Source organism: Chamaea fasciata, unplaced genomic scaffold, assembly GCF_029207755.1.
Source record: "Chamaea fasciata isolate MVZ Bird 193981 ecotype frontalis unplaced genomic scaffold, bChaFas1.0.hap1 SCAF_688, whole genome shotgun sequence".
In the NCBI taxonomy this organism is placed as follows: Eukaryota; Metazoa; Chordata; class Aves; order Passeriformes; family Sylviidae; genus Chamaea; species Chamaea fasciata.
The window spans coordinates 15,597-39,917 of NW_027094773.1; the positions used below are offsets into that span (position 1 = coordinate 15,597).

Genomic DNA, 24,321 nt, shown 5'->3' on the forward strand with positions numbered 1-24,321 from the left:
AGGCCGGGGCTGTGTCTGCCCCGCCGTTTCCGCCGTTAAAAGAGCCGGTACCGGCGGGCGGGAGGCTCCGTGCTGCTCCCGCCGTTCGAAGCGCCGGTACCGGAAGAACAAGGTTCGTTCGCCGGTACCCGAGGAGCTCCCACGTGTTTCCCCCGGCAGCAAAACAAATCGTGGCGTCACGGACAGGATTCGAACCTGTGCGGGGAATCCCCATTGGATTTCGAGTCCAACGCCTTAACCACTCGGCCACCGTGACTCTCGCGCCTCCCTGCGCCGCGCTTTACATAGACCCGGCCCCGCCGCCGCTCCCGGCCCCGCCCGGTGCTCGGTGTTCAGTGCCCGGTGTCCGGTGCTCGGTGCCCCGTGCTCGGTGCCCGGTGCTCGGTGTTTGGTGTTCAGTGCCCGGCGCTCAGTGTCCGGCTTTCAGTGCCCGGTGTTCAGTGCCCGGTGTCAATGCCCGGTGCTCGGTGTCCGGCTTTCAGTGCCCGGTGTTCAGTGCCCAGTGCTCGGTGTGCGTTGTTCAGTGCCCGGTGTTCAGTGCCCGGTGTCAGTACCCGGTGCCCGGTGCTCAGTGCCCAGTGCTCGGTGCCTGGTGTTCAGTGCCCGGTGCTCGGTGCGCGGTTTTCAGCGCCCGGTGCTCTTTGCCCGGTGGTTGGAGCTCCGTTCCCGGCTCTCGGTGCCCCGTGCCGCTCCGGGGCTCCTCGATTTCCCGCTGCTGCCCCGGGCAGGGACACCTTCCCCCATCCCAGGCTGCTCCCACCCCCGTCCAACCCTGCCTGGAGCATCTCCAGGGATGGGGCAGCCACAGCTGCCCTGGGAAATCCATTCCAGCCCCTCACAGGGAGGAATTTCTTCCCCATATCCCACCCAAACCCGATCTCCTTCGATTTGAACCCGTTTCTCCTTGTCTCGCCTCTCTTGTCACACCTGCGGGCGGTGGAGCGGGGCCTCGGGGCCCGGAGCAGCGCCCGGGGCCGGGAACAACGCCCGGGGACGACGGGAGCGGCGGGAGCGGGACCAGCAGGAGGCGGTGGCGGGCGCGGCGGGACCGGCGGCGGGCGGTGGAACGGGGGTGGTGGGGTTGGGAACAGCGATCCAGGCCGGGAACAACGATCGGGGGGGCGGCGGTGCGGGACCGGTAACACCGGGGGGAGCGGGAACAGCGACCGGGACCGGGAACAGCGACCGGGACCGGGAACACCGGCCGGGGGGGGACTGGGAACAGTGACCGGGACCGGGAACACCAGGGGGGGACCGGGAACAGTGACCGGGACTGAGAACACCGGGGGGGGACCGGGAACAGCGACCAAGACCGGGAACCCCGGGCGGGAGCGGCGGGGGCGGCAGTGCGGGAGCGACACCGCCAGGGGGCGGCAGCGGGGGCGGCAGTGCGGGAACGGGAGAGCGCCAAAGGGGGGCGGCGGGGCCGTAACAGCGACCGGGGCCGGTGCGAGCGGCGGGGACAGCGGGGACAGCGCCCGGGATTGGGGACAGCGCCGGGATTGGGGACAGCGACCGGGAGCGGGGACGGTGACCGGGGTTGGGGACAGCGAGCGCGCTCGGGGCCGGCGAGCGGCGGCGGCGGCGGCGGGCGCGGCAGTGGCGGCGCGGGGCCGGCAGGGGGCGGCAGCGGCGGGCGGAGGCGGCGGCGCGGCCCGGCCCGCTCAAGATGGCGGTGCGGAAGAAGGACGGCGGCCCCAACGTCAAGTACTACGAGGCCTCGGACACCGTCAGCCAGTTCGACAACGTGCGCCTCTGGCTGGGCAAGAACTACAAGAAGGTAGGTCCTCGGAACCGCGCGGGGGGCCGCCGCCGCCCCGCCGGGCCCGGCCTGTCACGGCGCCGCCGCCGCCGCCATCGCGCCCCCCCCCTCCCTCCCTGGCTCCCCTCAGCGGCCCCGGCGGCCGCGCTGAGCCCCGGGCCCCGCAGTACATCCAGGCCGAGCCCCCCACCAACAAGTCGCTGTCGAGCCTGGTGGTGCAGCTGCTGCAGTTCCAGGAGGAGGTGTTCGGGAAGCACGTCAGCAACGCGCCCCTCACCAAGCTGCCGGTGAGAGCCGCGGGGACACGCGGGGACACGGCGCGGGGGACACGCGGGGACCTGGGGACCGGGCTCCGGGCACGGACGGGGCCCCAGAGGTGCGGGGATGGAGCCTCGTGGGCCGGGCGTGAGCCGGGGAAGAGCCCCGGAGGACGGGGGACAAAGCCCAGGTTGGGGAGAGCGCCTCAAAGACACGGGGACAGCAGCGCGCAGGGATGGGGACGTGGCCCTGATAACCGGGGACGGCCCCGGTGGGATGGGGACGTGGCCCCGGTGACCAGGGACAGCCCCGGTGGGTTGGGGACGTGGCCCCGGTGGGATGGGGACAGCCCCGGTGGGTTGGGGACCTGGCCCTGGTGGGATGGGGACAGCCCCGGTGGGTTGGGGACAGCCCTGGTGACCAGGGACAGCCCCAGTGTGTTGGGGACGTGGCCCTGGTGACCCTGCTGAGCAGGGGCAGTGCCCCAAAGGCCTGGGGACAGGCCCCGATGACCCTGGGACAGGCCCCAATGACCCACGGGCAGCGCCCCAAAAACCTGGGGATAAAGCTGGGGGAGAACGAGGCCCCAGAGACCCCGAAAAAGGCCCCAAAGAACAGGGGACAAGGCCCTGAGTGGGGACAGCACCCAGGGACAGGGGCCCAGCGAGGTGGGGACAAGGCCTGAATGGGAACAGCACCCCAGATACGCAGAACCATCACCCCAAACCTTGGGGCAGAGCCCCAGTGAAAAGGGGACAAGGACAGTGACGACCAGGGACAAGGTCCTGAGTGTCCCCAGTGTCCCCAAAACTCCGAGCAGGGACAGCCCCCCATACCTGGGGACCGTGAGCTGGGGACACAGCCCTGAGCAGGGGCAGCACGGCCTTGGTGACACCGTTCAGCCTTTGGGTGACTCGGGGACAGCAGCTGACCATGGACAGCAGCCAGTGCCAGTGCCCCGCTCAGGGACATGCTGGGGACAGTGCCAGGGACCTTGGGACACTGGGAGCTGTCCCCAAGGACCAGGGACAGTGTCCCCGCACAGGGACAGTTTTACCAGCAGGGACAGAGCCCTGCCAGGAGCAGTGTCCCAAAAAGGGACACCCCAACACCAGGACAGGGCTTCAGCCAGGGGACACTGCCCCAGGGAGCCCAGGACAGCCCCCAGAGGACCTGGGGACAGTGTCCCCACAAAGGGACAGAACCCCGAGGACCAGGGGACACTGCCCCAGGGAGCCCAGGACAGCCCCCAAAGGACCTGGGGACAGTGTCCCCACAAAGGGACAGGGCCCCAGTTGGGGACAGTGCCACATCACTGCAGGGACTCCATCCCAGCTTGGGGACAGAGCCACCCAAGGTGGTGGCGGCTGGGAGAGGAGATGGGACCCTAATGAGGGTGTGTCACCCTGACAGGGAAATGTCACCCTGACAAGGGGATGTCACCCAGAGATGGGGGTGGCACCCAGACATGGGGGTGTCACTCAGACATGGAGACGTCACCCAGACAAAGAGATGTCACCCTAAGGAGGGGATATCACCCAGACATAGTGGTGTCATCCAGACATGGGGATGGCACCCAAGACAAGGGGGATGTCACCCTAGGGAGGGGACGTCACCCAGACATGGGGGTGTCACTCAGACATGGAGATGTCTCCCAGACATGGAGGTGTCACCCAGACATGGGGGTGTCACCCAGACATGGGGATGGCACCCAGACATGGGGGTGTCACCCAGACAAAGAGATGTCGCCCTAAGGAGGGGATGTCACCCAGGCATGGGGATGTCACCCAGACGTGGGGGTGTCACCCAGACATGGGGATGTCACCCAGACGTGGGGGTGTCACCCAGACAAGGAGATGTCACCCACACATGGGGATGTTACCCAGACAAGGGGATGTCACCCTAGGGAGGGGACGTCACCCAGACAAGGGGTTGGCACCCCGAGGAGCAGCTGTCCCCCCGGCAGGGCGGTGTCCCTGTCCCCCTGACCCCATGTCCCGTTCCAGATCAAATGCTTCCTGGATTTCAAGGCGGGGGGGAGCCCTGTGCCACATCCTGGCAGCCGCCTATAAATTCAAGAGCGACCAAGGATGGTGAGCACCCTCCTGCACCCATCGGGGTCTCTGGGGGTCCCTGGGGGGGGCGTTTGGGGTGGGGAACACCCCGGGGTGCCCTTGGCTGGGGGTGGGGGCGCTTGTGGGGCTGTCACCTCCAGAGCAAACAGGCGCTGGGACGTGTCCCCCCGCCCCCCTTGTCACTGTGGACCCTGCTGGGGTCCCACACGTTCCCCACTGCCCCCCCCCCTCCCCCGTCCCCAAATTCGGGGTGCTGAGCAGGAGACCTGAGCTGTGGCTTTCATGAGAGTCGCTCTTTTCTTCCAATAAGGCGGCGTTTCGATTTCCAGAATCCCTCGCGCATGGACCGCAACGTGGAGATGTTCATGACCATCGAGAAATCCCTGGTGCAGGTGAGACCCCCCACAACCCTGAGCCCCCCACCCCAACCCCGGGAGCCCCCCTCCTCCCCCCAGATGTGTGCCCCCCATCCTCAGCTCACAGCTCTCCTCTCTCCCTTTTTCCCCCCTCAGAACAACTGCCTGGCTCGGCCCAACATCTTCCTGCACCAGGAGATCGAGCCCAAACTGCTGGGGAAGCTCAAGGACATCGTCAAGAGGCACCAGGTGGGGTGGCAGTGCCGGGCTGGGGGGGCGCGGGGGGGCTCAGCCGAGGCCTCATCCCGGATTTATCCCTGGATTTGTCCCCCTGCATGTCACAGGGCACCGTGACCGAGGACAAGAGCAACGCGTCCCACATCGTCTGCCCCGTGCCCGGGAACCTGGAGGAAGGTGGGGGCAGGAGGAGAGGGGTTTGGGGGGTCACAAGGGGGGGCCAGAGGAAGGTGGGGGCAGGAGGGGAGTTTGGGGCTCCAGAGGAAGGGTAGTGGGTGCAGGAGGAGGGGGGTTTGGGGGGTTTTTTTGGGGTTTTGGGGGTCAGAGGAAGGTGGTGGGTGCAGGAAGAGGGGGCTTGGGGGTTTTTTGGGGTTTTGGGGGTCAGAGGAAGGTAGTGGGTGCAGGAGGAGGGGGGTTTGGGGGTTTTTTTGGGGTTTTGGGGGTCAGAGGAAGGTGGTGGGTGCAGGAGGGGGGTTTGGGGGGTTTTTTGGGGTTTTGGGGAGTCAGAGGATGGTGGTGAGTGCAGGAAGAGGGGGCTTGGGGGGTTTTTTGGGGTTTTGGGGGTCAGAGGAAGGTGGTGGGTGCAGGAGGAGGGGGGTTTGGGGAGTTTTTTGGGGTTTTGGGGGTCAGAGGAAGGTGGTGGGTGCAGGAAGAGGGGGCTTGGGGGGTTTTTTTGGGGTTTTGGGGGTCAGAGGAAGGTGGTGGGTGCAGGAGGAGGGGGGTTTGGGGTTTTTGGGGTTTTGGGGGTCAGAGGAAGGTGGTGGGTGCAGGAGGAGGGGGGTTTGGGTTTTTGGGGTTCTGGGGGGCTGGAGCACCCGAGGATCCGTGCTCAGTCCGTGTGTCCCGCAGAGGAGTGGGTCCGGCCTGTCATGAAGCGTGACAAGCAGGTGCTGCTGCACTGGGGGTACTACCCCGACAGGTGAGGGGGGATGAAGATTTTGGGCACCCCCTGTCCCCCCAAATCCCTGTGGGTGTGCCACTTTAACCCTTTCCTCCCCCAGCTACGACACCTGGATCCCGCCAGCGAGATCGAGGCGTCCGTGGAGGATCCCCCGACCCCGGAGAAACCCCGCAAGGTACCGGGGGGGACCCCCAGGTTTGGGGGGCAGCCGGAGCCCCCCGTGCCTGGCCTGAGCCACCCCCTGCCCCGCAGGTGCACGCCAAGTGGATCCTGGACACGGACACCTTCAACGAGTGGATGAACGAGGAGGATTACGAGGTGACGGACGAGAAGAGCCCCGTCACCCGCAGGAAGAAGATCTCGGCCAAGACGCTGACGGACGAGGTCAGAGCCAGCTCAGAGCCCCTCGGGAGGGGTCCTGGGGGGGATCTCAGCCCGCTCAGCTGGACCCCCACGGTGCCCCCCAGGTGAACAGCCCCGACTCGGACCGGGCGGGACAAGAAGGGAGGCAACTACAAGAAGAGGAAGCGCTCGCCCTCCCCGTCGCCCACCCCCGAGGCCAAGAAGAAGAACGCCAAGAAGGGGTGAGCCGGGGGGCTCTGGGGGGCTCTGGGGGAGCTCAGCCCCAGGGCTCAGTGGTGACCGGGGTGGGGGTCTCTCCCTTGGCAGACCCTCCACCCCTTACAACAAATCCAAGCGGCGGGCACCGGCGAGGAGGAGCAGGAGGACCTGACCAAGGACATGGACGAGCCCTCGCCCGTCCCCAACGTGGAGGAGGTCACCCTGCCCAAAACAGGTCAGTGTGGGGGTCCCCAGCGGCGTGGGGAGGGGTCCCCGGGGTGCTCAGCACCATTTTCCATCCCCCCCACAGTCAACACCAAGAAGGACTCGGAGTCGGCGCCCGTCAAGGGGGGCACCATGACAGACCTGGGGTGAGTGTGAGGAGCCACAGCAGAGCCCCGGGAGCCCCGGCCTGGCAGTGCCCAAACACACCCCTGTCCTCCCTTCCAGATGAGCAGGAAGACGAGAGCATGGAGACAGCTGGCAAGGTGAGCCCAGGGAAAGGTGTTCCCAGCACCTTTGCTTCATCATCACCCTGGTTCTCTCTCTCATCCCTTGTCCCTGTCTTGGGTACAAAAACGCTCCTTTCTCTGCCCTTCCCCTCACCCCTGGGGCTGCAGCCGGGGCCCTTGGTCTCATCCTGCCGTGGGTGAGGATGATGAAGGGCGCTGAGGGGGTCCCCTTTGCCCATGGGGTGCCGCTCTGCGGGGCAGGACGAGGAGGAGAACGGCACGGGCAGCAAAGGGGAGCAGGCCAAGAACCCCGACCTGCACTGAGGACAACGTGACGGAGCAGACCCACCACATCATCATCCCCAGCTACGCCGCCTGGTTCGACTACAACAGGTACAGCCACGGGCTCCTGAGCCGCCCTTCATCGCCTGAGGATGAGGAGGCTCCTCCCGAGCTGAGCCTCCTCTCTCTCGACTCTCCTCTCCTCTCCTCTCCTCTCCATCTCCTCTCCTCTCCTCTCCTCTCCTCTCTCTCCTCTCCTCTCCTCTCCTCTCCTCTCCTCTCCTCTCCTCTCCTCTCCTCTACCTCTCCTCTCCTCTCCTCTCCTCTCCTCTCCTCTCCTCTCCTCTCCTCTCCTCTCCTCTCCTCTCCTCTCCTCTCCTCTCCTCTCCTCTTCCTCTCCTCTCCTCTCCTCTCCTCTCCTCTCCTCTCCTCTCCTCTCCTCTCCTCCTCTCCTCTCCTCTCCTCTCCTCTCCTCTCCTCTCCTCTCCTCTCCTCTCCTCTCCTCTCCTCTCCTCTCCTCTCCTCTCCTCTCCTCTCCTCTCCTCTCCTCTCCTCTCCTCTCCTCTCCTCTCCTCTCCTCTCCTCTCCTCTCCTCTCCTCTCTCCTCTCCTCTCCTCTCTCCTCTCCTCTCCTCTCCTCTCCTCTCCTCTCCTCTCCTCTCCTCTCCTCTCCTCTCCTCTCCTCTCCTCTCCTCTCCTCCCGCAGCGTCCACGCCATCGAGCGCCGCGCCCTGCCCGAGTTCTTCAACGGCAAGAACAAATCCAAGACCCCCGAGATGTGAGGCCAGACCCCCTCTGTCCCTCCCCGGTGCCCCCCCGGGGCCGTGGCCGGCGCTGAGCCCCCCCCGTGCCCCCCACAGATACCTGGCCTACCGCAACTTCATGATCGACACGTACCGCCTGAACCCGCAGGAGTACCTGACCTCCACGGCCTGCCGCCGCAACCTGGCCGGGACGTGTGCGCCATCATGCGGTGCGTGGGGACAGGGCTGGGAACAGGGCTGGGGACAGGGATGGGGTCAGGGGACGGGGGCTGGGGACAGGGAACAGGGCTGGGGACAGGGATGGGGACAGGGCTGGGGACAGGGGACGGGGCTGGGGACAGGGATGGGGACAGGGCTGGGGACAGGGATGGGGACAGGGGACAGGGATGGGGACAGGGCTGGGGACAGGGATGGGGACAGGGGACAGGGATGGGGACAGGGCTGGGGACAGGGATGGGGTCAGGGGACGGGGCTGGGGACAGGGAACAGGGCTGGGGACAGGGATGGGGACAGGGCTGGGGACAGGGGACGGGGCTGGGACAGGGCTGGGGACAGGGCTGGGGACAGGGATGGGGACAGGGGACAGGGATGGGGACAGGGACAGGGGGCAGGGGCCGGGACATGTGCGCCATCATGCGGTGCGTGGGGACAGAGCTGGGGACGGGACAGGGATGGGGACAGGGACAGGGGACAGGACTGGGGACAGGGATAGGGACAGGGATGGGGACAGGGACAGGGGTCAGGACTGGGGGCAGGGATGGGGACAGCGCTGGGGACAGGGATAGGGACAGGGACATGGGACAGGGATGGGACGTGGGCGCCATCATGCGTGTGCGTGGGGACAGGGATGGGGGCAAGGGGCAGGGGACGGGGATGGGATCAGGGGACAGGGCTGGGGACGGGGACAGGGATGGGGACAGGGGACAGAGACAGGGCCGGGGACGTTTGCGCCATCATGGAGTGTGTCTGACTGGGGACAGGGCTGAGGACAAGGAACCCTGCTGTGCCAGGGGACTGGGGACAGAGCTGGGAACCCCAGGGGGACAGGAGCTGGGGACCCCGGGGGGACAGGGGCTGGGGACCCTGCTGTGCCAGGGGGCTGGGGTGGCACCCCAGTGTGCCAGGGGGCTGGTGTTTGTGGCATTTCGGCGTTGGTTTGGCACCGCAGTGTAACGGGACTGGTGCCGGTGGTGTTGAGGGGTTGGTTTGGCACCCCAGTGCTGCCCCGGGGGCTGGTGCTGTGGGGCTGGGGGTCAGCATGGCACCCCGTGGGTGGCGAGGGGTCAGCGTGGCACCCCAGGCTTGGCAGGGATCCGGTGCCGCTGGGGCAGGGGGATCATTTTGGCACCCCAGGGGTGACAGCAGTAGTGCCAGTGGCATTGGGGGGGTCACACCAAAGGTGTGGCACGCTGGCACTGGTGGGGGTCCAGTGTTGTGGTCAGTGTCACACCGCACTGCCCATGCCAGTCCAGCAGGCTGTGACCCCGGTGCCAGTGGGACACAAGTGGTCAGTTGGCACCGTGGCACTGGTGGGTGACGGGGGTGGTCAGTGTCACACACGCTGAGTGGTCAGTGTCACTCTGTGCTGGGTTGTCAGTGTCACTCCACACTGGGTGGTCAGTGTCACTCTGCTGGGTTGTCAGTGTCACACCACGCTGGCGTGGTCAGTGTCACAACACGCTGAGTGGTCAGTGTCACTCTGTGCTGGGTTGTCAGTGTCACTCCACACTGGGTGGTCAGTGTCACACCGCACCACTCCCGCGGGCTCTGACCCCAGTGACAATGGGACAGGGGTGGTCAGTGTCACTCTGTGCTGGGTGGTCAGTGTCACTCTGTGCTGGGTGGTCAGTGTCACTCCGTGCTGGGTGGTCAGTGTCACACCGCGCTGGGTGGTCAGTGACACACCATGCTGGGTGGTCAGTGTCACTCTGTGCTGGGTGGTCAGTGTCACTCTGTGCTGGGTGGTCAGTGTCACACCGCGCTGGGTGGTCAGTGTCACACCGCGCCGCTCCTGCGGGCTCTGACCCCAGTGACAATGGGACAGGGGTGGTCAGTGTCACTCCACACTGGGTGGTCAGTGTCACACCACGCTGGGTGGTCAGTGTCACTCTGTGCTGGGTGGTCAGTGTCACTCTGTGCTGGGTGGTCAGTGTCACTCCACGCTGGGTGGTCAGTGTCACACCACGCTGGGTGGTCAGTGTCACACCGCGCTGGGTGGTCAGTGTCACACCATGCTGGGTGGTCAGTGTCACTCTGTGCTGGGTGGTCAGTGTCACACCGCGCTGGGTGGTCAGTGTCACACCACGCTGGGTGGTCAGTGTCACACCGCGCCGCTCCCGCGGGCTCTGACCCCGGTGACAATAGGATAGGAGTGGTCAGTTAGCACTGTGGCACTGGTGGGTGATGGGGTGGTCAGTGTCACACCGCGCCGCTCCCGCGGGCTCTGACCCCGGCTCCCCGCAGGGTCCACGCCTTCCTGAGAGCAGTGGGGGCCTCATCAACTACCAGGTGGACGCCGAGAGCCGGCCCACGCCCATGGGCCCCCCGCCCACCTCGCACTTCCACGTGCTGGCCGACACGCCTCGGGGCTGGTGCCGCTGCAGCCCAAGACGCCCCAGGTGGGTGCCGGGGGGCGGCCGGCCCGCCCAGCCGCGACCCCCCCTGCCGCCCCCCGGTCCCCGCGGGGGCCGGGCGCGGGGTGGGGCGGGGGGTGGGGATGCACAGCTTCGATCCGTGCCTCAGGGCCGGCAGAGCGACGGCGACGCCAAGACGGGCCGCAAGAGCAAAGAGATCGAGGAGCTGGTCAGCGAGACGGTGAAGGGCAAGCCGGAGCTGGTAGGCGGCTCCTTGGGGTCCGTGCCCCCCCGCCGCTGGGCCGAGGAAGGCTCCTTCCCTCCTCCTCCTCCTCCTCCTCCTCCTGCCCCTCGCATGCCGCCCCGCCCCCGGGGATGGGGACACCGCGACACCGTGACACACCGAAGGCTCCTCCGGGACAGACGGGGAGGAGGGACACGCCGACGTCCCGCCCCGCGGCCCCGGCCCAGCGTGTCCCCTCTCCCCCAGCAGCAGCAGCCCACCTCGGCCTCGCAGCAGATGCTGAACTTCCCCGAGAAGGGCAAGGAGAAGCCGGCCGACATGCAGAACTTCGGGCTGCGCACCGACATGTACACCAAGAAGAACGTCCCCTCCAAGGTGGGTGACGCGCCACCCCGGGCCCGGGCCCGGCCCACCCGCCTGCTGCCCCTCACCCCGAATTTCCTGCCGCAGAGCAAAGCCGCCGCCAGCGCCACGCGGGAGTGGACGGAAGCAGGAGACGCTGCTGCTGCTGGAGGTGACCGAGGGGACACTGGGGACCGGGGGATTGTGGGGGACAGAGGGTGTGGGGACAGGGGACATGGGGTCAGGAGATGTGGGGACAGGGGATGTGGGGACAAGGCTGCTGGACGCAGCCTTAAGCTGCCGATGCAGTCTTAAGCTGCGTCGGCAAGGGAAATACAGGTTGGATGATCGTAGGAAGTTAGGTTTTGCACTGAAAGAGCGATCAAATACTGGAAGGGTCTGCACGGGGAGGTAGTGGTGGGGTCACCGTCCCTGGGTGTGACACTCCATGCCGTGATCTGGTCGAGGTGTTGGCGGCTGGGTTGGACTCGGTGATCTGGACGGTCTCTTCCAACCTGCGCATCCCGTGACTCCGTGACCCCGCTGACTGCTGTCCCCCCGGCCCGCAGGCCCTGGAGATGTACAAGGACGACTGAACAAGGTGTCGGAGCACGTGGCAGCCGCACGCAGGACGAGTGCAATCCTGCACTTCCTGCGCCTGCCCATCGAGGATCCCTACCTGGAGGACTCGGAGGCGTCGCTGGGGCCCCTGGCCTACCAGCCCATCCCCTTCAGCCAGTCGGGCAACCCCGTCATGAGCACCGTGGCCTTCCTGGCCTCCGTGGTGGATCCGCGCGTGGCCTCGGCCGCCGCCAAGTCGGCCCTGGGTAACGCCCCGGGGCCTGGGCGGCGGGGCTGGGGGGGCTGGGGGACGGGCAGATGTCGCGGGTCAGAGGGGACGGGGGGAGTGCGGGGGAGAGGGGACGGGGAGTGTGGGAGAGGGGACGGGGAGTGCGGGGAGAGGGGACGGGGAGTGCCGGGAGAGGGGACGGGGAGTGCGGGGAGAGGGGACGGGGAGTGCGGGGAGAGGGGACGGGGAGTGTGGGAGAGGGGACGGGGAGTGCGGGGAGAGGGACGGGGAGTGCCGGGAGAGGGACGGGGAGTGCGGGGAGAGGGGACGGGGGAGTGCGGGGAGAGGGGACGGGGAGTGCGGGGAGAGGGGACGGGGAGTGCGGGAGAGGGGACGGGGAGTGGGGGGAGAGGGATGGGGAGTGTGGGGAGAGGGGACGGGGAGTGGGGGGAGAGGGGAGGACGGGCAGTGCGGGGAGAGGGGGACGGGGAGTGGGGGGAGAGGGGATGGGGAGTGGGGGGAGAGAGGGGACGGGGAGTGTGGGGAGAGGGATGAGTCCTATAGGGAGAGGGGATGGGGACTGTGGGGAGTGGGGTGAGTCCTGTAGGAAAAGGAATGAATCCAATAGGGAGAGGGGACAGGGGCTGTGGGGACAGGGAGGAGTCCTATAGGGAAAGGGATGGACTGTAGGGAATCCTGCAGGAGAATGGATGAGTCCTACAGGGAGTTCTGGAGGGAGGACAGGGTGAGTTTCATGGGAAGAGGGACAAATCCCATGGGGGTTCTATAGGATGGGTGTGAGCTCTGCAGGCCGACAGAATTACGGGGACAGAAATGAATTCTCTGGGAGAGGGGCGAGTCCTATAAGGGTTCCTGTAGGAGGATGGAAGGGGCTCTTCAAGGAGTTTTATAGGGAGCTCTGTAAGGGAACGGGATGAGTCCTATAGGGAGTTCTATAGGGTGAGTCTTACAGGAAGGGGGACAAGATCCTGTGGGACGGTGGGGTGACTTCTGTGGGGAATGCTGCGGTGGGGTGGGATGGATCCTGTGGGGAAGATGGGATGAGCCCTATAGGAGTTCTGCGGGGAGATGGGAAGACTCCGGCTGGGAGAAGGGCTGAGTCCTATGGGATGTCCTACAGGGAAATGGGATGAGGAACATGGGGACAAGGCATGTACCTATAGGGGTTCCTACAGGAAATGGATCAGGAGATGGGATGAGGAACATGGGGACAAGGGGTGATCCTATAGGGGTTCCTACAGGGAAATGGGATCAGGAGATGGGATGAGGAACATGGGGACAAGGGGTGATCCTATAGGGGTTCCTACAGGGAAATGGGATCAGGAGATGGGATGAGGAACCATGGGGACAAGGGGTGATCCTATAGGGGTTCCTACAGGGAAATAGGATCAGGAGATGGGATGAGGAACATGGGAACAGGGCTAGAGTCTGAAAGGGGTTCCTGTAGGGAAATGGAGGCTGAATCCTACAGGATGCCCTACAGGGGTGAGTCTGATGGGGAGAGGGACGAGGAGCATGGGGACACAACCAAGTCCTGTGGAGATCCCCTCTGGGGTCACAGAACAGCTCCAGGGAGGTGACATGAGCCTTCCAGAACATTCCACAGCCAGCCGGGACAGTGCGGGGCTGGGGGGCGCAGGGTGGGCTCCCAGGGGGACTCCCGGCTCCTCTGGGGCTCCCGCTGAGGATTCCCTCCCCGCAGAGGAGTTCTCCAAGATGAAGGAGGAGGTGCCCACGGCGCTGGTGGAGGCCCACGTGCGCAAGGTGGAGGAGGCGGCCAAGGTGACGGGCAAGGCCGACCCCGCCTTCGGGCTGGAGAGCAGCGGCATCGCCGGCACCGCCTCGGACGAGCCCGAGCGCAGGTGACACCGCGGTCCTGAGCCCCGGTCTGTGTCCCCAGAGGAGAGAGCGGAGGCCGGGGGGGGGTGACACCGGGGGGCTCTGGGGGGGTGACACCGCGGTCTGAGCCCCGGTCTGTGTCCCCAGAGGAGAGCGGGGCCGAGGAGGCGCGGGCAGAGGCGCAGCCGGCCGAGGACAAGAAGGAGGCGAAGGTAAAAGGGTTCTGGGCTGGGGGTCTGCGGGTAAACAGGGCAGGGCTTGGGCACCCACCGGGCCGGGCCTTCCCCAGGGAGCCCCGGGATGGCAGCGCCGAGGAGGAGGCCAAGGAGGAAAGCCGGGGAAACGCCCAAGAAGGAGGAGGAGAAGGGCAAGGAGGCCGAGGGCGACAAGGAGCCCGACAAGGGTGACGGGGGGACAGCGCAGGTGAGCGCGGACCCGGCGGGGGCCGCGGGGACGCCGAGCCGCCCACGGCGCTGCTGACCCGGCCCCCGCCTGCCCGCAGGTGAGCCTGAGAAGGACAAGGAGGTGAAGGAGGGGCCGGACGAGGCGCCCAAGGAGCCCCCGGAGCCCGAGGGCGAGCGCAAGGCCAAGGTGGAGCGGGACATCGGCGAGGGGAACCTGTCCACGGGCCGCCGCTGCCGCGCTGGCCGCCGCCGCCGTCAAGGCCAAGGTGAGGGGCAGCACCGGGCTGGGCTGGGAGGCGGGCTGGGGGGGACACGCTCCAGGTGTCACCTCCGACCCCGCCCCCGCCGTCCCCCTGGCAGCACCTGGCGGCCGTGGAGGAGCGCAAGATCAAGTCGCTGGTGGCGCTGCTGGTGGAGACGCAGATGAAGAAGCTGGAGATCAAACTGCGGCACTTTCGAGGAGCTGGAGACCATCATGGACCGCGGAGCGCGAGGCCGTGAGTGCCCGGGGGAGGGGGCCAGCCGCCTGTCCCCCAGCCCCGCGCGCCCCGCTGAGCCCTCCCCGCTGTCCCTCCAGCTGGAATACCAGCGGCAGCAGCTGCTGGCCGACCGCCAGGCCTTCCACATGGAGCAGCTGAAGTACGCCGAGATGCGAGCCCGGCAGCAGCACTTCCAGCACCTGCAGCAGCAGCAGCAGCAGCAGCAGCCCCCGCTGCCCCCCGGGGCGCAGCCCCTGCCCGCCGCCCCCCCTGGCCCCCGCCGCCCACCCGCTGCCCGCCCCCGCCATGGTGGGCCCCGCCGAGCCCGTGGGGCAGCCCCCTGCCCGGGGCGCCCCCCGCCGCAGCCGCCGCCGCGCCCCCCGGAGCCCCCGGCCGGCACGCACGGTCAGTCCGGGGGGTCGTGGGGGGGTTCCCACAGTGCTGGGGTGGGTGGGGGTCTCACCACCACTCTCCCCACAGCCCCAGCTCCAGAGGCTGGCTGGATAAGGGTGGGGGTCTCACATGGGGTCTCAGGGTCGCTCCTCCCCACAGCCCCAGCCCCAGGGGGTGACTGGATCACACTGGGGGTCTCAGGGGTGCTGTCCCCTTCTCCCCCACTGGTGCCTGGATCAGGCTGGGGGGTCTCACCGGGGCTCTCCCCACCGCTGGTCCCCCTCTCCCCCCATGGCCGGGGGTCTCACCGGGGCTCTCCCCACCATTGTCCCCCTCTCCCCCCCATGGCCGGGGTCTCACCAGGGCTCTCCCCACCACTGTCCCCTCTCCCCCCCATGGCTGGGGGTCTCACCGGGGCTCTCCCCACTGCTGTCCCCTCTGCCCCCCATGGCCGGGGGGTCTCACCGGGGCTCTCCCCACTGCTGTCCCCTCTGCCCCCATGGCCGGGGGTCTCACCGGTGCTCTCCCCACTGCTGTCCCCCTCTCCCCCCATGGCCGGGGGTCTCACCGGGGCTCTCCCCCCTCTGTCCCGCAGCCCCCGGCCCCGTTCCCGGGCCAGCAGCCGCCGCTGCCGTCTCAGCAGAGCCTGGCGGTGACCCTGGGCGGCGGCAGCAGCACCGGCAGCACCGGCGGCAGCAGCACCGGCGGCGGGCAGCAGCACCGGCAGCAGCAGCATGGGCCACCCCTCGTCGGCCGTGCCCGGTAATGCCAGCGCGGGCCTGCCCTTCGTGTTGCCCCCCGTCACCCCGAGCATGGCTAACCCCCCTCGCTGCGACCCCCTTCCCCGCTAACCCGCACGGGGGCCCTGGGCGGCAGCATGCCGGGGGTGGGGGGGGCTGCCCCCCAAACGCCCACCCCGCCGGCCCGGGGGGCTCGGCCGCCGCGCACAGCCCCGCCATCGTGGCCGCCGTGCAGGGGAGCCTCCTGCCCAGCCTGACAGGTGAGGAACCGCGGGGGGCTGCGTGTGTCTGTGGGGCGGGCGGGGGCTGCAGGTAACGCGGGGACACGCGCACGGTCAGGGCAGACAGAGGGGGCGCGTCAAGGTTTTGGCGCTGATTGGGACACACAAAGGACGAGGCGGGCGGCAGAAGGTCGGGCAGGAAAGCTCTGCATTTCTGTGTTTCTGTTTTTTCTGTTTATCTATATTCCTGTATTTCTATATTCCTGTATTTCTATATTTCTATATTTTAATATTTCTGACTCTGTTTATATACCCTTTGTCAGAAGGGAAAGCTCCATATTTCTATATTTCTATTTCTATATTTCTCTGTTTTAATATTTCTGACTATTTATATACACTTTGTCAGAAGGAAAGCTCTATATTCCTATATTCCAATATTCCTATATTTCTATATTTTTAATATTTCTGACTGTAGTTATATACACAATAATCAACATGCAAGGAAAACTTAGGAGGAGACAGTTTATTTTCGACCTCGATTTAAATAGATTCTGGACAATTGTCGCTGTTCACGACACTCACAGTCCGGTTGAAGCGAGGAAAAGAAGGAGGTTTATTATGATTCGGGGTTTAAATAGGGTTTGGAATCTGATCAAGGATTGGGGGACGAAAGGACCAACTTCTCTGGCCCCGGTGGCCAGCTCACAACTCCATCACTTTGTCCTTCCCCTCTAGAAAGAACGTTGTTTCCAAAAACCACCAGTATTTTTTATATTTAAACCTCGAGAAAGCTCCAGTAAAAACTGGAGACAGTCAGAAGGCTGAGAATCAGAGCGGCAGACAAAGTGACCAACGTCGCCCCTGGTTTTTTCAGCCTTCTGATCTTTCTTCACGTTTCTCCTGGAGCTGGTGACGAAACCAAATTTGTTATTATTTCTTTTGTAAATAACACGTTCCTTCCTGGGGGAAGGACAAATTGATGGACTTGTGTGTTGACCACTGAGGTCACAGAGGTGTTAACTCTCATCCCCCAATCCCTGGACAAATTCCAAAGCCTGTTTAAACCCCAAATCATAATAAACTCACTCAGCTTGACGGGTGAGTGTGGTTCTAGCGACAAACCAGAAATCCATCAGTTGTCCCCTCCTCCAGAGGGGAGCAGTTTAGAGGACATCACTTCTGTTGAAAATCCACCAGAAACTCCACTACAAAAACGCAAAGATCAGAAAAAGATCGGGAGGGGCAGGTTGGAGGGTGGCACAGAGGGCGGGGGGAAAGGCAGCAGCTGACAGGAGGAGAGGACGCAGGCTGCCTCAAGGGAAATGTAGGTTGGGGTATTTAGGAAGTTTTTCATGGAAAAAGTGATGAAGTGTCGGCCTGGTTCGTGCCTGAGATGTTCTGGGTTAAGGCAGAAAATTCTGTGGGGAAAAAGGAATTTCAGAAACGAGAACATCTCAGGCCGGAACCAGGGCTACAGTGAAGCACTGGGATATTTCACCGTTGAGTGCTGGAATATTTCACTGTTCAACACTGCAATATTTCTCTGTTCAGTGCTGGAATATTTCACTGTTCAACACTGGAATATTTCTCTGTTCAGTGCTGGAATATTTCACTGCTCAGCACTGGAATATTTCTCTGTTCAGTGCTGGAATATTTCACTATTCAACACTGCAATATTTCTCTGTTCAGCACTGGAATATTTCTCTGTTCAGTGCTGGAATATTTCACTGCTCAGCGCTGGAATATTTCTCTGTTCAGTGCTGGAATATTTCTCTGTTCAGCGCTGGAATATTTCACTGCTCAGCGCTGGAATATTTCACTGTTCAATACTGGAATATTTCACTGTTCAGGTTCAATACTGGAATATTTCACTGTTCAGCGCTGGAATATTTCTCTGTTCAGCACTGGAATATTTCTCTGTTCAGTGCTGGAATATTTCTCTGCTCAGCACTGGAATATTTCACTGTTCAACACTGGAATATTTCTCTGCTCAGCACTGGAATATTTCTCTGCTCAGCACTGGAATATTTCACACTTTCTAAAAACCAAGCCTGGCTGTGGCTGCGGCACTCAGTTTAGCTGAGCTGTTAGGGCTGGGTTAGACTCGATGATCTCAAAACTCTTTTCCAACCTGTCAGTTCTGTGGAATTCTGTGGAATTCTGTGGAATTCTGTGAGAGGGGGCAGCGCTCTCTGTGCCCCCTCCTCACCCTCAGCGTTTGTGACATTTGTGTCCCCGTTGTTATTTTCTCTCCCACAGACCAAGGCCCCCCCCTGCCGCCGGAGCCCATCGTGCCCACCCCCAGCACGGCCACCCCCGTGCCCCCCACGCAGTGAGACCCCCCTGGACGGCCCCTCCCGCCCCCCAAAAACCGCCCCCCGTCCTCCTCCCCTCCGCCACCATCATCATCATCATCACCTTCCTCCCTCCCCGCCCCTCCCCAGCCCCTCCCAGCTTCGGTATTTTTTTATGATTGTCCCGGATTTTATTTAAGTGTTGGTCTCCCGGGGGTGGGGGTCCTGCTGTCCCCCTCCCCGGTTATTTATGAGACAAGCTCCGATCCCACCTGGCACATGGGCATTTCCCCTCTCCCAGCTCCTCCTCCTCCTCCTCTTCATCCCTTTTTTAGTTTCATTTTTTTTGGTTTTTTTTTTTTTTTTTGTTTGTTTGGTTTTTTTTTTCTGTTCATTTCTTTTTTAAAAAACCGATGAAAAAAAAAAAAATAATAAAAATTCCAAGTTGTTTTCCCCGGGGCGGGAAGAAACGGCCTGGTGGTGGCTGGATCTGTCCGGGGACACAAAAAACACACACACAGGAGGGGTGAGGAAGGGGGGGAAAAAAGAAAAAATGACCATAAAGAAAAAAAAAAAAAGACCATTTAACCACTCCGAAACTTTTATTGGATGCTTGTGGAGCAAATAATTTAGCCGGTGGGGCTGAGGGGATGACGTGGTGTCCGTGAGAGTAAAATGAGGGGAAAAGGCACAAAATCGAGTGAGGAGGGGACAGAATGATGGGGAGGGGGGACACGGAAATATGGGGAGGGGGACAGAATGATGGGGAGGGGGGACACGGAAATATGGGGAGGGGGACAGAATGATGGGGAGGGGGGACACGAAAATATGGGGAGGGGGGACACAATGATGGGGAGGGGGACGCAGTGATGGAGAGTAGACAGTGATGGGGAGGGGACGGAGGATGAGGAGGGGGGGACACAGAATGATGGGGGGACACAGAAATTTGGGGAGGGGTCTTCAGCCACTCAGCACCATCCGGACGAGCTCTGTGGAGAGAAGAGAGGAAGAGGAGGATGAGGAAGGGTCTGCCAGAATCCCACCCCCCCTCCCCTCCCCAAGACCCCGAATCCCGGAGATAGGCAGGAAAAACCAAAAAGTCAAATAAATAAATGCTTGAAGAGCGCAGGGAGGACCCGGCAGCCCCGAGGGCGGGGGGGGGGGGGCTCCTGCAGCCCCCTCCCCAAAACCAGCCCTGGCACCCAGAGGGGGGCTCCATGCAGAGGGGCATGCGGGGGGTTTGGGGGGCACAGGGGAGAGGGGGGGGCTGCACCGAGGGGGCGGAGAGCACAAACCAGGACTAGGCAGCCTCTTTTTTTTTTTTTTTTTTCTGCATTTTTGGTTTTAAATTTAAAAAAAAAAAAAAAAAAGGCATCGGGCTGGGCGGGGAAAAAAAAAATAAAGTAGAAAAAAGGCAAAAAAAGGGAAAAAAAGGAGGAAAAAAAAAAGGAAGGAATGGGAAATAAAAAAATGAGCCGGAAGTAACTGAGGAGGGGGCGGGGGGAGGCGTTACCCCTGCGGCGTCACCCTGACAAGATGTGTCGCACAAAGGCTGGGGGGAAGGAACGAGACATGATGGTCAGGGAGGGAGTGGGGGGCTGTGGGTGACCCCCCCGGGACCCCCCCGGGGACCCCCCCCGGGACCCCCAGCCCTCACCTTCGTAGTTGATGCAGCCGTTGCTGTCCTCGTGCCCGGCCACCAGCTGCTCCACCTCTTCCTCCGTCATCTTCTCACCTGGGGGACACCTGTGTCACCCTGGGGGGCTGGGGGCCACTCCGGGGGGTCCCTCGGCTTTGAGGGTCCTCAAAACTCCAGATCGGTGACACCAGGACTCACCTGGCAGCACCTGCAGGACCCTCAGGGCACTGAGACCACCCGCATCAGCACCTCTGGGACCCCCAGGGCACTGAGACCACCCGCATCAGCACCTCTGGGACCCCCCGAGGCACCTCTGGGACCCCCAGGGCACTGAGACCACCCACATCAGCACCTCTGGGACCCCCAGGGCACTGAGACCACCCGCATCAGCACCTCTGGGACCCCCGAGGCACCTCCAGGACCCCCAGGGCACTGAGACCCCCCCTGTGTCAGCAGCACTGAGACCCCCAGAGCACCTGGACCCCCCTGTCAGTGTCTCCAGGACCACCAAGACACCAGGACCCTCCTGTTCCTGAGCCTCCAGAATCCCCATCAGCACCTCTGGGACCCCCAGGGCACTGAGACCCCCAGACATCAGGACCCCCAGGACCCCTGAGGCACCTCTGGGACCCCCAGGGCACTTCTGGGACCCCCAGGGCACTGAGACCCCTCTCCACCAGCACCTCTGGGACCCCCAGGGCACCAGAACCCCCCATCTCAGCACCTCCAGCACCCCCCAACCCACCGAGACCCCTCCCCAGACCCCCCCCCACTTGGGGGTCCCGGGATCCCCCCCCCCCCCCCCGAGGGGCTCCCACTCCCAACCCCCTCCAGGCCCTTTTCCCGGCAGCATCCCCGTGTTTCGGTGGAAACCCCCCGGGGTGCGGGGATTTAGGGGCTCACCCAGGGTGACGAGGACGTGGCGGATCTCGGCGCCCATCACGGTGCCGTTGCCCTCCTTGTCGAACACCCGGAGCCCCTCCACGTAGTCCTCGAAGCAGCCCTGGTCCTTGTTCTTGGCGATGGTCTGCATCATGGGCAGGAACTGCTCGAAGCTCAGCGTCTTCACGTTCATCTCTGCGGGCCAGGGCGGTCGTTAAGGAACCGAATTACCCAGAGCAGCAATTACGGGTTAGGATAATATGTAGGATATTCAGAATTAGAATATATGCTTATATTTATAATGATGTAAATATAAATATAAATATAAATATAAATATAAATATAAATATAAATATAAATATAATATAAATATAAATATAAATATAAATATAAACATATTTATTTAAATATATATTTAAATCGTTTAAAATATCTTTATATATTATATGTAAATAAATATTATAATTATTATATATAAATATATATTTTAAAATATTTTAATCTATATACATATAAATATAAATACTTATTACTAGAATATATATTTAGATATATATTTTTAAGATATTTTTTATATATTTATGTATTATATATAAATTCATCTTTTATACTTATAATTAGAATACACATTTATATTTAAACACAGATTTAAACACAGCCTTCAGCAATGCAACCTCACCTGCCAACCCACCAAAGAGCAAAGTGTTGTGATCAAACCCGGACCAGGAGGCCTATTTCATTTTTAATATGTTTGTAATATTTTATTTTATATTCAATTTCATTTAATTTTCTGCATTTTGTTTATTAAATTTTTTTTAAAAAAGGCATCAGGGCGGGGCAGAAAAGGAAGGAATAGAAAAAAAATGAACTGGAAGTAACTGAAAGGAAAGAAAAAGAAAAGAAAATACAGATAAACCCTTTGGCTCCTCTGTCTCTTTGTCTTACAGTTTGTCTCTTTGTTCTGTGGACAGTTTAAGGGAAATATGGGATTCAATCGAACGCTGTGCTTTATTGCTCGCGTTCATTAATTTCCTTGCTTTCAGTCTGCAGATTAGCCAGTCACTCAAAACAAACGTCTGGGTGTCTTTAGCCAACCCACGAGATTTAAATATCCTCTTTATTTCCTGCGCTATCCCAGAGAAGTCATTTTCCACTGGCTGCTTGCAGTGCCGGGGGATACTTCCCAAGGCATGAACACAAAGCATCAGCCACTCCTGGCTCTGCAGGCACGACCTTTAGTGCCCAAATTTTAATTATACAGCAAAAAAAAAAAAAAAAAAAAAAAAAAAAAAATCCGATCTCCGGTGAAGGATGTTTCTCCTTAACCACTCTACTTTTGTGCCCAGATTTTAATGACACGTGGGGAAAAAAAAAAAATCAATCTTTGGTCAAGGCTGTTTCTCTCTGGATACAAAACTCAGACTGATCAGGTCCCGGGGGTCCCGAGGGGGCGGGAAAAGGGGGGGATCCCCCCACTCACCATCGCTCTTGGGGTTGCCCAGCACCTTCATGACCTCGGCGTTGGTGGGGTTCTGCCCCAGCGCCCTCATCACGTCCCCGCACTGGCTGTACAGGATCTTCCCGTCCCCCGTGCGGTCGAACAGCTGGAACGCCTCCTTGAACTCTGCCGGGACCCCCGGGGTCAGGGCGGGACCACCGGGACCCCCCCCAGGTTGGTGTGGGACCACCAGAACCACCCCTGGGTCAGTGTGGGACCACCGGGACCCCCCCCAGGTCGGTGTGGGACCACCAGAACCAGCCCTGGGTCAGTGTGGGACCACCAGAACCAGCCCCGGGGTTAGTGTGGGACCACCGCGATCCCCCCAGGTCGGTGTGGGACCACCAGAACCACCCCTGGGTCAGTGTGGGACCACCAGAACCAGCCCCGGGGTCAGTGTGGGACCACCGGGATCCACTCCCACATCAGGGTGGGACCACTGGGAACCCCCAAGGTCAGTGTGGGACCACCCTTGGGTCAGTGCCGGGACCACCAGGACACTGGGAACCTCCCGGCTCAGGGTGGGACCACCAGGATCACCCCTGGACAAGTGTGGGGCCACCGGGGGACCGGGAGCCGCTCTGCCAGGACCACCGAGACCTTCCCTGGGTCAGTGCTGGGACCACCGGGACCACCCTTGGGTCAGTGCTGGGACCACCAGGGCACTGGGACCCCTCGGGATCAACATGGGGTCACGGGGGCACCAGGACCCCACCCCGGGACATGACAGGGCCAGAGGGGGTCAGTGCCACCCCCGGGTCACCACGGGACCACCGGGACCCCCCCGAGTCACCGGGACCCCCACTGGGGGCACCGGGACCCTCCCCTGGCTCAGGGACCCCAAACACTCCGGGACCCCCATGGCAGGACCCCACCACGTGTCAGTGGCACCGGGACCCCCGGGTTTGTTCCGCCGGGACACCGGGACCCCCAGATCGGCGCCTCTGGGACCCCCAACACACCGGGACCTCCGGGTTTGTTCCGCCGGGACACCGGGACCCCCAGATCGGCGCCTCTGGGACCCCCAACACACCGGGACCCCCGGGTTTGTTCCTCCGGGACCCCCGGGGCCCCCACAGCCCCATCCCCGGGACCCCGCAGCTCGGACCCCCCCAGACCCCCCCCCCCCCCCCCTGCGGCCCGGGTCGGGTTTCGGCCCCCGGCGGGATCCGGTGTCGGTTCCCGGTGGGATCCGGTGTCCCGGCGGGATCCGGTGTCCCGGCGGAACCCGACACCGCCCGGGATGCAGGTCGGGCCGCCGCCCTCGGGGGATGCTGCCCGCGCCCGATGGATCCCGGGGCACCGGGAGGAGCCGGGCGGGCCCCGGGACACCGGGAGGAGCCGGGCGGGCCCCGGGACACCGGGAGCGCTCCGGAATCCGCGGCCCCGCCCCGCAGGAATGCGCGCCCGGCGCGCTCCGTGTCCATATAAGGGCAAATTGCGCAGGAGGGGCCCGAACCCGCCCGGGCCCGGTTCCGCTCCCCGTTCCTATCCCCGTTCCTATCCCCGTTCCTATCCCGGTTCCTGTCCCGGTGCCGCGGCCCCCCATCCATCCCCCATCCAACCCCCCCGGTCCGAACGGCCCCGCCCGGGCCGGACTTTGCGCCGGGAACGGCCCCGCCCGGGAACGCGCAGGAAGCGCCGGGAGCGGCGGGACCGGGGGCGGCGGGGCCGGGCCGGACCGGGGGGGGTCCCTGGGCCGTGCCCCGAGCTCGGGGGGCTCCGCTCCCTGCGCCCCGTGCCCCGTGCCCAGTGTCCGGTGTCCGGTGCCGGTCACTCACCCGCGGTCTGCTCCTCGGAGAAGTCGCACTGCGGGGAGAGCGCGGCGGTCAGCGGGCACCGGGACCACCGGCACCGGCACCGGCACCGGCACCGGCAGCGGCATCCCCCGCCGACGGAGCCGCCGCCCGCGCTCGGTGCCCGCCCGGTGCCCCCGGGACCCCCCCGCGCCATCCTCGCCCCGCTGCGACCCCCGGCCCGGCCCCGCCCGCGCATCCCCCGCCCCGTTCCCGGTTCCCGCTCCCGGTTCCCGGTTCCCGGTGCCCACCATGGCGCCGGCTGCTCCCGTCCGTTCCTGCGCGTTTCGGGCGTCGCCGCGCGGCTGCGTCACCGCGCTAATGAGGGTGTTAATTATTCATGAGAGGGCGGGGCGGAGGTGGGGACACGCCCCTTCCCCCCGCGGGGGATGTTTTGGCTATAGATGGGCACGGAGCGGTCACCGCCACCCCCCGCGGGGACACCCCGGGGCGGGGGACACCCCCCGACAGGGGACATCACGGGGGACATCACAGGGGACACTCTGGGGCGAGGGGACA

At 63.3% G+C, this 24,321-nt stretch overlaps 2 protein-coding genes and 1 non-coding gene across 4 annotated transcripts; 1 reads left to right on the top strand and 2 right to left on the bottom strand.

Moving 5' to 3' along the window:
- Positions 1-174: 174 nt before the first annotated feature.
- Positions 175-256, bottom strand: TRNAS-CGA (transfer RNA serine (anticodon CGA)). The gene has a single exon. It is a non-coding gene; the product is annotated as a tRNA-Ser (tRNA).
- A 1,369-nt stretch (positions 257-1,625) lies between these two features.
- On the top strand, positions 1,626-18,073 carry SMARCC2 (SWI/SNF related, matrix associated, actin dependent regulator of chromatin subfamily c member 2). Its single transcript, XM_066209149.1, is given in 42 exon segments — positions 1,626-1,780; positions 1,930-2,049; positions 4,027-4,062; positions 4,064-4,113; positions 4,406-4,487; positions 4,608-4,700; positions 4,796-4,865; positions 5,538-5,607; positions 5,690-5,700; positions 5,703-5,764; positions 5,842-5,973; positions 6,057-6,080; positions 6,082-6,173; positions 6,259-6,289; positions 6,292-6,385; positions 6,461-6,525; positions 6,606-6,638; positions 6,864-6,923; positions 6,925-6,995; positions 7,590-7,661; positions 7,744-7,839; positions 8,259-8,285; positions 10,111-10,126; positions 10,129-10,228; positions 10,231-10,265; positions 10,390-10,482; positions 10,711-10,839; positions 10,915-10,953; positions 10,955-10,978; positions 11,376-11,397; positions 11,400-11,633; positions 13,320-13,490; positions 13,604-13,668; positions 13,712-13,859; positions 13,959-14,083; positions 14,085-14,126; positions 14,221-14,313; positions 14,315-14,344; positions 14,346-14,357; positions 14,438-14,744; positions 15,328-15,732; positions 17,953-18,073. Coding segments are annotated over 42 exon segments (3,669 nt in total). The 5' UTR covers positions 1,626-1,669; the 3' UTR covers positions 18,030-18,073.
- A 497-nt stretch (positions 18,074-18,570) lies between these two features.
- MYL6 (myosin light chain 6) lies at positions 18,571-24,132 on the bottom strand. Of its 2 annotated transcripts, XM_066209148.1 has the most exons (7): positions 24,054-24,132; positions 23,788-23,815; positions 21,989-22,132; positions 20,530-20,703; positions 19,645-19,722; positions 19,501-19,539; positions 18,571-18,976 (listed from the first exon to the last, which is right to left on the bottom strand). In XM_066209148.1, exons 1-6 carry the CDS (start codon positions 24,054-24,056, stop codon positions 19,511-19,513), a joined length of 456 nt encoding a protein of 151 aa, XP_066065245.1. In that variant the 5' UTR covers positions 24,057-24,132; the 3' UTR covers positions 18,571-18,976; positions 19,501-19,510. The 2 variants fall into 2 exon arrangements, with proteins under 2 accessions (XP_066065245.1, XP_066065244.1); XM_066209147.1 differs by lacking the exon at positions 19,501-19,539.
- Between the last annotated feature and the right edge of the window lie 189 nt (positions 24,133-24,321).

Excerpts from the sequence above, each read along its gene's own strand:
- MYL6 (XM_066209147.1), bottom strand. Across the intron at positions 22,133-23,787 it reads CTCCGAGGAGCAGACCGCGG|AGTTCAAGGAGGCGTTCCAG; the intron begins GTGAGTGACCGG and ends GGGTCCCGGCAG. Across the intron at positions 19,723-20,529 it reads CCACGTCCTCGTCACCCTGG|GTGAGAAGATGACGGAGGAA; the intron begins GTGAGCCCCTAA and ends GGTGTCCCCCAG.